Source organism: Terrapene carolina, unplaced genomic scaffold (assembly GCF_002925995.2).
Source record: "Terrapene carolina triunguis isolate 2854851 unplaced genomic scaffold, T_m_triunguis-2.0 Scaffold132, whole genome shotgun sequence".
In the NCBI taxonomy this organism is placed as follows: domain Eukaryota; kingdom Metazoa; phylum Chordata; order Testudines; family Emydidae; genus Terrapene; species Terrapene triunguis.
This window is the reverse complement of record NW_020664483.1, coordinates 12,269,758-12,282,877: the sequence shown is the minus strand read 5'-3', so window position 1 is coordinate 12,282,877 and position 13,120 is coordinate 12,269,758. Positions and strand designations below refer to the sequence as shown.

Here is a 13,120-nt window from a genome sequence, read left to right as displayed (position 1 = left end):
AAAAAAAAAAAAAAAAGCCGCGATCGCGATCGGCGGCAGCTCCACCACCTTCTTCGGCGGCAATTTGGCGGCAGGTCCTTCCCTCCGAGAGGGACAGGGACCCTCCGCCGAATTGCCGCCGAAGAGCCCAACATGCCGCCCCTTTCCCTTGGCCGCCCCAAGCACCTGCTTGCTCAGCTGGTGCCTGGAGCCGGCCCTGCCCAGAGAATACAAAAAAAATCCCATTCCCACCAGTTGCTTGGATGATGTGCCCTCATTGGGAAATGAGATTCAGAGGCTAGTGATAGAGGGGGGGAAATAAGCATCTCCAATATTACACAGGACCTAGAAGTTGTTGTAATTGCCAGGACAATGCAAAAGATTGTTTGAAGTGGGACATCATGACCAAAGTAGGGAAGCTTTTTCAGAAAAAACAGGTTTACAGAACAAAATGCAATTGCGAATTAAGAGGAATTAAAACAAAGATTCATTTTCCCTTATTTCCCTGCCCCTCCCATCCCATGGGGCACCTTCTGATGCGCTTTCTGCCGATAGTTAGAATGATGCCATACAATGCTAATGACTGCCGTTCACGTTTCACCTCATTGTTCTCTTCTCTCATATTGTTCCTCTGTGATGGGGAGAGAAAAAAAACAATATAGTTCATTTAATCAAAATCAAAAGTTTGCAGGGACCCAGATGGCTAGCTGGGTCTTTTTAATACAGTTTCCTTATGTCTCTGTTGCCAAAGACATGTGCAAAATATGGGAGGCATGTAACATCATTAAAATAAGACACTATTATTTCTATAGCATCACATGAGTGGACAGCACTTTATAAATACATAGGCAGGCAGGGTGTTATCACTACACAGAAATACTTGACTAGTTTAATACTTGCTACTATTCTCTGAGCTAATTACTAAATCACGCTTTCAAGCCGTCGTCTGTATATGAAATTAGTATCTGAACCACTTTTGGTGCCCACTGCTCCATGCAAACGCTAACTCACAAGATATTAGACTAGGTGGACCATTGGCCTGATCCTGTTTAGCAATTACCTCTTTCAAATCTCTGGATAGGAATGATGGCCTCTTCCTGCCCTTCCATATTTATTGCACTAGAGCAGTGGTTCTCAACCTGCGGCCTGTGGGCTGCTTGTGGCCCAATCAGCCCCCAGCTGCGGCTGATGTGACATCCTCAGGGCCACACAGGTAGGATTGGATGCGGCCCACATAACACATTGTGGGCTGCATATGTGACCCACACTGGTAAACAGGTTGAGAACCACTGCACTAGAGAGTCAAAGATAGCAAGTTTCTTCCATGACACTGAAAGCAAACAGGTAAGGAGCAGCAGAACCTTTTCTTTTCTCCATCCTGCAATACCCATGACCTACAAGGATGCTTCCTCCTACTTTCTCATCTTGTGTCTGTCAGTGATACACTGAACCACAACTGACCACACAAAGACACACCTTTCAGCCACAAAGCCAGCACCTCATTCCACCCCCTCCCCCTGCCCCAGATCATAGCCCACAGAGCTGCAAATGTATGTAGTAGTTTACATTCATTAAAAAAATTAACATGTTTTTTTTCTGCACAAATTTCCCACCTGCCAGTGTAAGCACTGCAGAATGAATTCCTCATGCCAGTGGCATGGAAGGATTTGATAACACAATCCTCAAACAGAGCTAAAATACAAAGGCACGAAGCAGCTGTGATTTTGGCACTAGCAGCAACAAGGTGGGCAGGAACCAACCACGGTGATGTTATGGCTGTAGTCCCAAGCGTACCTGTATGCATTAATGGTGCTGGCAGCTGGCACTATTGTGTTGTAACAGTGATTAGAAATTCAAAAATTCCATAGATTCCAAGGCTATAAGGGATGCTGGTGCTCATCTAGTCTGACATCCTGTATAGTACAGGCCACAGAACTCCTCCCCCCAAATAATTCCTAGAGCAGATTTTTCATTTTTTAAAACAAAATGCTGAATAATGTGTCTTATGTTTGTTGACATCAAGGGCATAGTAATCATGATAGAGTTCTTAGGGATTTTTGATGTGCATTTGGGGAATAGTGTATAGAACAATCTTGAAATAACAGTAAACCACTGTCCCAAAGATATCTGCTTGGTCCTAAAGATCCTAGAGAGCTCAGAACCTTTAAAGTTTAACAAGATGATCAATTTTTCACTGTGTGGACCTGGCTGCTTGCAATTAAAGCAGAGAGGCAGTATGGTTTGGGGGACTGAGCAAACAGCTGAACATAATTCATGCTTTAGTTTTAATCCTGGATCTGTCATTAAAATACTACAGAGACTGGGCAAGTCACTTCACCCCTCCGGCTCAATTTTCTTCTCTGTAAAATGGGGGGCAGTACCCCTCACACTGTAATTGAGAAAATTAATTAGCTGAATGCTAAATACTGTCTTATTCATGTGAGCTTCACTTTCATAGAGCAGAGTTTAAATGATCACATCCCAAAACATATGCATGTACTAATTTTAGTGAGAAAATAAATTTCTTTCCATTTATATAAAAGCAGTTCTAGCTGATAAATATATTTTTAAAATCAATGACGGTATTAGCCTTTTAATCTATTTTTAAATGGTAAGCGTGTTAACAGAATGCATAATCAGAAGCTAAAAAGGGTGAAAAAGAAAGGGAGAGCTGGAAAAGTTATTCTTTGATTGTTAAGGTGTTTTTTTACTTTTGCTTCACTACTTTTTAATGGAGATCCCATCAGCCATATTTCTCTCTCTCATGCAACATGGCAGCATATTGTCAATATACTGACAAGGACAAAGGGGTATACACAGTAATAAGACCTTGCTTTTTAAATCTCTGTGACACAGCTGCCGCTGTTGTAAAGCTTCTATATTTGGTCTTGAGCTACATGAAATCCCATTACGAGCATAAATAACACATCTTGCTGTATATGATATTGGCATCTGATAATAGCCCTATACTGGGGGAGAGGTGTGTATTAATGCTTTGAAACTGCATATCTTCAGCGGGGATCAACATTTTCTTTTGTAATTGGGGTGTGCCAGGGACTTTTTATCTCTAGCAGATTACTCGTTTTTATCGAGGAGTCAGATTGTTTATTGTCTATGAACATAACTATTCTTTTCCATTTCTGCTGCAATAACAATTGTGCATTCGTGCAATGGCACCATCATTCAGTATATACAGCGGTAAAGCTCAAAAAGGCAGCCAACTGACTTCATTCCTGTTTTACAGCAGTCTAGTTAGAAGTGACGTTAGGCATTGTAGAGCCAAGGGCATAAAAGCCTCATGACACAAACCTGTTGTTCCCAGAATACAGATGTCAGAGAACTGAACTTAATTCCAACTAGTATAAAATTGCTTTTCATTTTCCTAAGCAATGCCAAAAAAAAAAACATTCACTCAGTTACTCTTCCATTGCTAATATTGCTGCTATCTGGGTTCTGCTGATCTGAGATCATACACAGTCTAAATACAGTAACTCCTCACTTAAAGTCGTCCCGCTTAACGTTGTTTCATTGTTACGTTGCTGATCAATTAGGGAGCATACTCATATAAAGTTGTGCAATGCTCCACTCTTACCTTGTTTGGCAGCCTGCTTTCACCACAGCCGGCAGCCTACCTATGGCCCCCTCCCCCACAGTGCCTCCCGCCCGCCGGCAGACTCTGCGAATCAGCGCCTTCCCCCTCTTCCCCCCACCTCCTGCCCGCGGCAATCAGCTGGCTTGCGGCGTTTTGGAGGCAGGAGGGAGGAGGAAGGAGCTAGGACTCGGCGCGCCTCCCCCCTCCCTCCCCTGCCTCCCGAACGTAGCAAGCCAGCTGATTGTCCTGGGCAGGAAGGAGGGGGGGAGAAGCGAGGACTCGGTGCACCTCCCCCCTCCCTCCCCTGCCTCCCGAACACGGCAAGCCAGCTGATTGCCCCGGGCAGGAGGCGGGGGGAGGAGGGAGGACTTGGCGTGCCTCCCCCCTCCCTCCCCTGCCTCCCGAACGTGGCAAGCCAGCTGATTGCCGCCGGCAGGAGGCTGGAGGAGCCTGCACCCCAAGTCCTCGCTCCTCCCTCCTGCCCCAGCTGCCCTGGAACCTAAGCCCCCCATTTACATTAATTCTTATGGGGAAATTGGATTCGCTTAACATCATTTCACTTAAAGTCACATTTTTCAGGAACATAACTACAACGTTAAGTGAGGAGTTACTGTATGTTACAGTTGCAGAATGCTATTATATTATTTAAGTGACAATTAATGTCACATAATTAATACTTTTCCCACGTGTTGCTTTTTCTAATTCTGTATATTCTAATTAAGGTGACCAGATAGCCAGTGTGAAAAATCGGGACACTTTTGGGCTGGGGTGGGGGGTGAAGGGATGTAATAGTTGCCTATGTAAGACAAAGTCCCTAATTTCGGGATGCAAAAGTTCATAACATGTTAAAATAATCTATTATAATAAACGTTGATGGGAAAAGGTATGAAAAGGAGACAGAAAAACTAAATGAAAGAACCTAATGATGTAGTTAAAGGACTATGTTAACATCATTCTTAGTAAAAACACAAGATGTGGAACTGGAAATTAATGAACCAAAATTTGTGTGTCTAATATTGTATTAGCCTAATTGGCGGACAAAATAATGAGTGCCTGGGCTGTTCTATCCACCACTCCCTTTCTGGGTCCTGAAAGAGACTTTGTGAGGAGAATATGGAAGAACAGAGAGAGGCTGCTGGAGCAAGCTTTACCATCATGGTTGCTACCCCACTCGGTAGCACATTGGACCTTTTTCATCCTAATCCTGAGGGACGTCCTGACCAGACCAGGCCAGAGAGATGGACCCAGATGACATCACCCTCCCTACCCGCTCCAGCTGAATCCCAACCACCACCTGGGATTAAACGGGCTTGGACTTTAACAGCAACAGCAGCAGCTCCAGCTCATCTCATTTAACATCTGCTCTTTTCCCCAATAGGACCATTATTGCCATTTTTGATACCATCTAAGGGACTGTCAAACAAGGTGTGTGTGTTTCCTTCTAAAAGCTCTCTCCAGCTAAAGGAACACGAATTCCTGTTAAAATGAAAACCTTATTTAATGCTTTGCATTTCAAATGCTTTAACTGTTTTTCCTTCTTTTCTATATCTTTAGTAAAAGGTTAAAAAGATTTTTAATGGTGTGTTTGCCATGGTACTAAGCAGGCTGAGGTCTCTGTACACCAAATCCCAGACCTTGTTTAACATTGTTTAATGTTAGACAGTGATTGGGTCATGTTTACACCTTTGGGCCATTAATACAACAGATCTTTTTTTCAAATGGAATCTGCATGGCTATGCATACTTGCAGTGAGACACTGGTCATAGGAGACTTACCTATTTGTTAATCTTCCGGCTGCATTTCTGAATGTTCATTTATACTTTCAACCTGACTATTCATTTCAGCTGAAAACAAAACAATAAGATTGTCAAACTTCAGTCAAGTTCATCCTGGCAAGTAATAGCTGCTCCTAACCTAAGGGAATAGAGCACTAAAATATCTTTGCTGTAAGTCTTTGTAGCTTTCTCTTATATAAGATCTTCTTAATGGTTTCATTATTTAATGTAGATTATGAACAGTTCTGTAATAAGATACCCATCAAAATTATTAGAGAACCTCTGAATCTAGATTCCCCCCAGACTTTTGGTCTAGATCTGAATTTTCACAAAGTCTCTATAATAGCCCAAACAAAAATCTTGGATTTGGACCCCTCAAACTTTGGGGAAAGTTTGGGTCTGGATTCTGACCTGAAATTTAGAATTTGGACCCATCGCTAATTATATCACAATTAAATGCTGATCTCACATTTTTATGGTTCAATTAATGTAACATTTAATAATAAAAAAGCATCATACACTTTTCATTAAATATAAAAAACAAGGTGTAATTCAAAAGGAAGGCCGTCTCACTCTCTCTACAGTGCCAAAGGAATCACAGAACATACGTACAGGAGATTTGTTCATGAGGTCCTAGCTATACTTAAATAAAATGGGATGATTTCAACATGCACTCTCAGCCTTTGTTCGGAACTGCTTTATTTTTGTGAGTTTTAATGAGACTCTTTATGGTAATCCCATTTTTGTAGTTTATTTTTATGGTAGTATTTAAGTGTTTGGTATGGGCATCCATTGCCGATAGTTGGAGTCTCTCTGGGAAAACCTTAGCATCCAAATGAAAGTTTTGAAAAATGAGCAAAAAGGAAAAAATGTTCTGCTTCTATGCCACGGGGTGTGAACCTCCTTCTGACTCAATATCACGTCAATACACCTGGTAGGATTTGGATGAGTTATTTGTGAATGATTCATCATGCGTATTCAGAACAGACACGGTAATAGCTCCTTTGGTGTATGGAATGAATGTGTAATAGGAAAAGTATCCACTCCAGATTATGGAGAAATGATGCAACATGTGTTTAGCTATGGTTTGTGGATTATTCTTAATAGGCTTTTGCATCGCAGAAATGGAATGCATAATAAAAAACATTAAGGAAAGGAGTCATTGTGCATGTGCAGTAGCAGCTTTTTCAAAACCTCAAAATGTCAGCCAATTTAATGTGGTTGTTTTTCTGAGAATACCAAAAGACCTAGTTCATATTCTAGACTAATTACTTGTGAAATTTAATTCATTTCATTTTTAATTAAATGGATGTTTAGTTATATCAGACCAAAGCATCAAAAACCGGTAAGCCTGCCTTCATTTTTTATCCTATGACAAGCAGCCAATCATCTCACTGTGGACAGTGCAATCCTGCTCAGATGTGGGGAGATGGGGGGGCTTGGGGATGCTGATGGGGAGATATACTTCACATTTATCAGCAACCTTTTGGGGCAATTGTGGAGCAGCACTGCAGGCTTTAACGACAGTCCCATCCAATTCTCCTAGAGCTAGACTGAAGGTTGCAACAAGGACTCAAGGATTATAGTGCAGAACAGGGGAGTTCCACAGGACTTCACTGCATGGAGACAGTTCAGAAACTGTAAATTAATTTCACTCCCAGGCAGAAATCTTGACTGGAGGTTCTCTGCCAGAAGTGGACATTGTCAATCCCCTGGACAAAGAGGATGCAATGGATATTCTAATGCAAGAGCAAGTCCTGAGAAGTGCCAAGCTCCCATAAATCTGATTGACGTTTGTTCCTGCAGTGGTGCTCGTAAGCCCTGCTGTAACAGCAAGAGTGCTATCCCTGTCCCCTTGATGTTACTGGGAATTTTGCGGTGAACTTTAATAGGGCCAGGATTTCACCCAGGGTTGGAGAGCTTCTAAAATAATCAATGGGTCATACTACAGTAACCTAACCTTACAAGTATCATGGAGGGGATAGGCTAAGGGCCTAGGGTGTTTTGTTCTACGTCCGAAAAGGAGCACCTCATAAGTCTGAGGCTCAGCATCACAGGGCAAGTTGAGAATTTCAGTGAGGTTGAACATAAGCTTAATGAACATCAACTGGGAAAGGGATTTTAAAATAAATGAAGATGGGAATTTCCCTAGTGTTTCTCTGTACAGTTTCTCCAGAACTGTCCCTTTAAATTTTTGTGATTTTGGGCCACTCCTCTGAGTCACTAACACTTCTCCCTCCGGCGGTGGGCTCCTTTGTGGCTCTCAACATTACTAGAGAAAGATTTCCCCCTAGCTGGAGAAGTGAATGCATTCCCAGTCAGAGGAGAGGAAAAGCTTCAGAATAACCAAGCATATGACCCATATTACTGAAAGCACGCAAGTGCCATTGGCTATGATAGTGTGCCTTGGAGGTGGGGCATCCTCTCACAAAGAATGAAACTATTTGATACAGGGCAACTAGTCAGGAGTGGCAGTTTATAATCTAAATAGAGAAGATGGATAAAAGGGGAGGAAGAGAAACCTGTGGTGGTGGTGGGTTGTTTTTTTTCCCCAGAAAGATTTTTGAGTTTTATATTCCCAGATTACCAATGAAAGAAAGGTGTTGAATTAAGCCACTAATTCCAAACATCATTAGTTTCTTCAGATATTTTCTAATAAATATTTAATCCTTTTTATATTTTTTTACTTATATTCCCATATTATTAAGGAAGCAGTGCATTTATTTATGGTCAGAGTAAAGTTGTTCTGTTGTGACAAAATATTCATTTCTTTTTACTTGAGAGTAACTTGCTTATGTTCTTTATATGGATGGTGTAAAATTTGTGATGTCAACTGTTCATTTTCTTCCTTTTAATTGCATGGCTTTTGCAAATGATGTGACAGGAAAATTGAAACAAAACTGAAACTTTGAAACGAAGTTGTTGGTTTTGGAATTTCCTAAGGTATCTTTTCATCTTTCTCTTATTCCTATTGTGTCAGTAAATGAAGATGCAGGGGTTTTAAAAAAAATTAAATAAAAAGAATGGAATGGTCACCACATTATTAAAGCAGTGAAATGAGTGAGCAAGCTAATAATGGCTGGAAACCAACTTCCATAATCTCTTAGTAAGTTGTTGAAAATGGCCCTTTGGATGATCCAATATTGAAAGCTATCTGATCTGTATATCCTAAAATATCAGCATTTATAAAGCACTTATCACTGTGGAATTGTACCTGAAATTACAAAACCCATAAGCTAGAATGCTACTAAAATCTTTATATGTTTTGAATTTTGTGAAGCAAGGGGACAAGAAACATTAGACACTTCACAAATTTTTTTTTAAAAGGAGCCATTTTCACACACACACACCTTAGATAGGCATCTCTACTAGTTCTATCTATTTAGTCAGCATGCTAGACTTGTTTTGTGTGATATTAAAACACCAAATAACCATACCATCATTACTTGAAATGTTTTCTGTGTCACACGGATTTTCAACTGTCATTGCCTCTGCAGATAGCTTCCCTTTCCCTTGTGCTTCTCCTAGAAAAATGCCAAAAGGGAGAAAACAACATGTACACTATCTGATTAATGTATAATTCTCAGATTCAATACTGCATTTTTTTGATAATCCACTGATATGCTATTAGCTGTATAGACTCTGATGTTCTGAGTGGCAGCCATTAAAGAAAAGGGCAGGGGATGTAGGGAGAGGACATGGTTTAAAGGAATTGCTTAAAAGTCTATATAGATCTGTGCTCCTTTTTTTAAAGTGGGATTGTTAAAACCACGGCATAATGTGCGATTTTGCCTCCCTGCCATTCTTTTCTGATCATTTTTGAAGAACCCCTTCTGTTCATAAAATGCAGTGTAGGATGGGGACCTAATCATACATTTAATGTTTCTCTATGTAGCAGAGTAAAAATAGATACACTAAGAGTTCATACACACTGAATAGTCATACACAACCTAGAATTGAAATGTACAAAAATGTATTTTATGGCTGGAACTCAATATTTTTATCCCGTCTGCCTCAGGCTTGTCTGGAAGCTCAGATTCAATCTCCTAGCAATATTATAAATGAAAAACATAAATGAATTGCTTATGTTATTCCATTCATGGCTCTTTCCAAATTCTACCAGTTAGTATTGCTGAGAGACCAATTTTTAGTGAATTTCCATTATGGCACTTTGGTATTTGGTGGCAACTATAAAGCTCATCATACTTACCCTGTGGCTAAGCTACAAGATTTCAAAAGATTGGTTGCTAAGCAATTGAGAGAATTTGGTAGTTATCCTGAGATAGCAAAGTGTACCGAGTTTTGAAACATTTCAAAATGGAACACTTTTAAGTGGGAACAATTTATCTCTTCAACAACAGAGACAGAGAAAGCATTCTAGAGTCATATAAACAGCACTCCCCCCCCTTTTGAAAGAAGTCTAGGGAGGGTTTTTTTTGGTATTTATGAGCTTTGAGGTTATATGTTTATTCTGCCCATAGACATGTATGTACCACTAACGTTTCTTCAATGAATTTGCTTTGCCATAGTACCTGCCAGAGACAATGCATTGTGATGGAGATTTTACTCTCCTCTGCAATGCCTGCGGTGACAATGTTAATCTTTTAAGTAGCCTTAATTGCACTATTTATGGCGGTACTGTGAATAAACACAAAAACAACAACCAATGAAGCAGAGAATACAAAACAAGAAAACATAACCAAGAAGCAGCTTGACAGGGATAGACTCAATTAGCCATTTGGATGGGGAAACAGGCAGCATCTAAGTGTCCATGACTGAGCTGTCACCGACTACTTTGGAAGAATCCTTCTTGACTTAAAAACCCTTCAATGAACCATAATTTTTGCACTGCCTCCTCCTTCATAGTTGTGTAAATTAGCCCCCCTCCTAGATGAATGAAATGTCTGTAAACAGCTGAGAGTTTATAGTTTGCATGTCAGTGAAGTCCTGAAGTGACAACTTTGTATGCATGTTAAAACGTCAAGCCTTCTCCTGAGAATTCTGAATAGCAAATAAAGTTTTCCCCTTGAGGTTTGTTATACACCAATGAGCCTAAACTTCCCACGCACTTCACCCATCTCTGTCTTTGACTCTCATGAAGGACAAAACCATGTCATTCTGATGTTGAAGCATACACATATTTTGCCAGGAATTTGTCAAGTGCAAGACTGAAGGTGCACGTTCAAAGTCACTAGCCAATTTCTTCCAACAAAATCAATGTGAAATTTGGATTAGCATGAAAGCACTGTTTGATCAATGAAGATACACTGAATGGTCTTAATAGGGTCTTGCTACATTTTTGAACGGCTCATGGAACGGGCTACTTAAAAAACAAAACCTCAGAAAAACAATCATTCTGCAGTCAAAGCATCAGGCGGAGATTTCAGATGTTTCCTATTGACACTTCCCCAACATCTGATGTGTGTGTTTGGGATCCCTGCTAAATACCAACACATTCTGACTGACAGTTGATGCTTCATGCATCAGACTTTTCCTCCTTTAAAAGACTGTCTATTAACCAAATAAACTAGACATGATATGACAGGCTATGCCTTGGCTCCCAATTTCTATAACATTTAGAGATATCTAGATGTGCTGGTATTGTCAGGCACTAAAGACGTCTGTGTGAAGTTCACAGGTTCTCTCCCAAGAACTCCCATTAGCTAGCCAGCATGCCTGACTTCACTACACTGAAAAAAGGTTTCTCTGTTTGAATTTCAGAAATTCTCCTGTGTAGCTGGCAGGCATACAGCATTACTAGCAGTGTGCTGGGAAAAAGATAGAGCTAAATTAAAGGAAATCTTGCTAATTAGGGCCTGGTCCAGGACGGGTGAAACCAGTGGGAGTTGAGGGCATTCAGAACCTCATTGCTGGCACGCTGCATCTTGCAGGATTTGGCCCAGAGAGAGACAGTGGAAAGAGGAGCAATAGTAGCAAATAATATAAAACAAACCCCACAAGAACTATTTCCCTGTTGTCTCTTTCACCTCCTTATTTCACAACAGAGCTTTCAAGGAGTTTTGGGTCATGCTTTATATTGCCAGTGGTAAAAATCATTGTCAGAAGCAATGTTAGGACCCAGTAGTCCACAGAGGAAAAGGTAAAGGGGAATTCAGAGCCTTTAACACATACAGCAATACTGCTGCAGGACTTGTAAAGTGACTCTAGTCTCTATCTATTAGATCAGCAAGTTTTCCAAAGGACTGTGACGCGCTATGTAAATCTTCATTTTGTTCAAACTAACTTGCTAGTGTGTGTGTGTGTGTGTGTGTGTGTGTGTGTGTGTGTCTGAGAATGGTAAGCATTCATTATACTGATATGCCTGTGGAACAGGTATTATTCCAAACTGCTTCTTTCCTGCTGTGCAATAAAACTGAGTGCCACAAAGAAATGAGTCTATTTCACATAAACAGCTGAATCGGATCAAAACAAGAACCCCCTCGAAAAGCAATTTGTTCCGCAATTGTTTTTTCCCCCCTTCCCCAGTTTGATTGCTGCTGCTCAGAGCACAAAGGAAAAGGTGTATTGCAGGGCTTCTAGCAGGAGATGAAAGATACTAAAATGGAGGGAGCCTGGGAGATACCACTTTCAATTTCAATTACCATTTCCAATTGTACTACTGACAGACTAGATTATCCTAACTCTTTGTAGGTTGGTTATTTTACTAGGAAAGCAGTAAATGAAGTCAGGCATACAGTACAGGAAGGATGCTAGGATGTATGCAAAATGCCTCCAGCCAGCTTTTAAATACACAAGGCAAATGTTTTCTCAGAACTTGGAAAATCCCATAGGTATTCTTTTTAAAATGTTCTCTGTGGTTACAATGTGTCAATGGCTCCAAGCAGCTGCAGTTAAATACAATTATTTCTTTGAACAGATGAAGTCCTAAATTCACCTGCAGTTCACTAAATTAAACTGGAGATGTGATGCATGAAGGAGAATACCCATTAGTATAGTTTTTACAAGTGTATGGGTACCGAAAAGAGACATCGAGGCTGATTTTTCATGTTTTCTTGATAAGCTAATAATGAAAAGGAGTAAATAGACCTCTTCACCCAAGGTGTTACGACCTATACAGAATTTTGCATCTATACACACTGAAGATACTAGGTAACTAGATATTCTTACAGACCATTTTATAGTGAAACCCATGAAACTTGTTATTACCAGAAGTCAATAGCTCAATTAGCTTCTGCTAGGCTGAAAATTAATCAAAGCTTTGCTATACGGATATTGATCAAATCATACATGGAGGAAAATTTACACGGATGCTTTCATATGAAATCAAATCAATTAGGCAAGTGTCATGACAACTGTTGACACACTATGGATTTGATCCAAGGGCCACTGACGTCACTAAGACGATTCCTAATGGATTTTAGATAACTGATTGAAACCTCAATCCTGCAAAGAACTCTATGTAGGTGGACCTTTGCACCCATGCACTGCTCATTAGAGGGTCATGCACTAAGTTTATAAAAGCAAACTTTTTTTAAATTGCTTATATTATTAAACAAGCAATTCCAAGATCAATGCCCCCACTACAATATCAAAGAAATAACATAATGGTTGCTCCTCCATTATGAGAACTCTGCCGTTCTTCCTGGAGAAACATTTCATACACATTTACTTAACACATGAACTCCTCCACATTTCTATTGTTTTTAAAAAATGTCCTGATCCTGTTTAACAATTATCCAAGGCAGATATTCAGAGACATGCTTGCTCCTTCCTCATCAATACTCTCTGCTTACTCGTGTGAGGAAGAAATTGG

The 13,120-nt window shown here is 40.3% G+C and overlaps 1 protein-coding gene across 1 annotated transcript in view; it reads right to left on the bottom strand.

The window, feature by feature from the left end:
- Positions 1-158: 158 nt before the first annotated feature.
- MACROD2 (mono-ADP ribosylhydrolase 2) overlaps positions 159-13,120 on the bottom strand; it is a 1,327,587-nt gene continuing 1,314,625 nt past the window's right edge. Inside the window, exons 17-19 of the mRNA XM_026653173.1 lie at positions 8,784-8,870; positions 5,347-5,415; positions 159-610 (exon numbers count right to left, since the gene is read on the bottom strand). Of these exons, the coding sequence (XP_026508958.1) occupies positions 5,354-5,415; positions 8,784-8,870 (149 nt within the window). The 3' untranslated portion in view covers positions 159-610; positions 5,347-5,353. The remainder of the gene's footprint in view (positions 611-5,346; positions 5,416-8,783; positions 8,871-13,120) is intronic.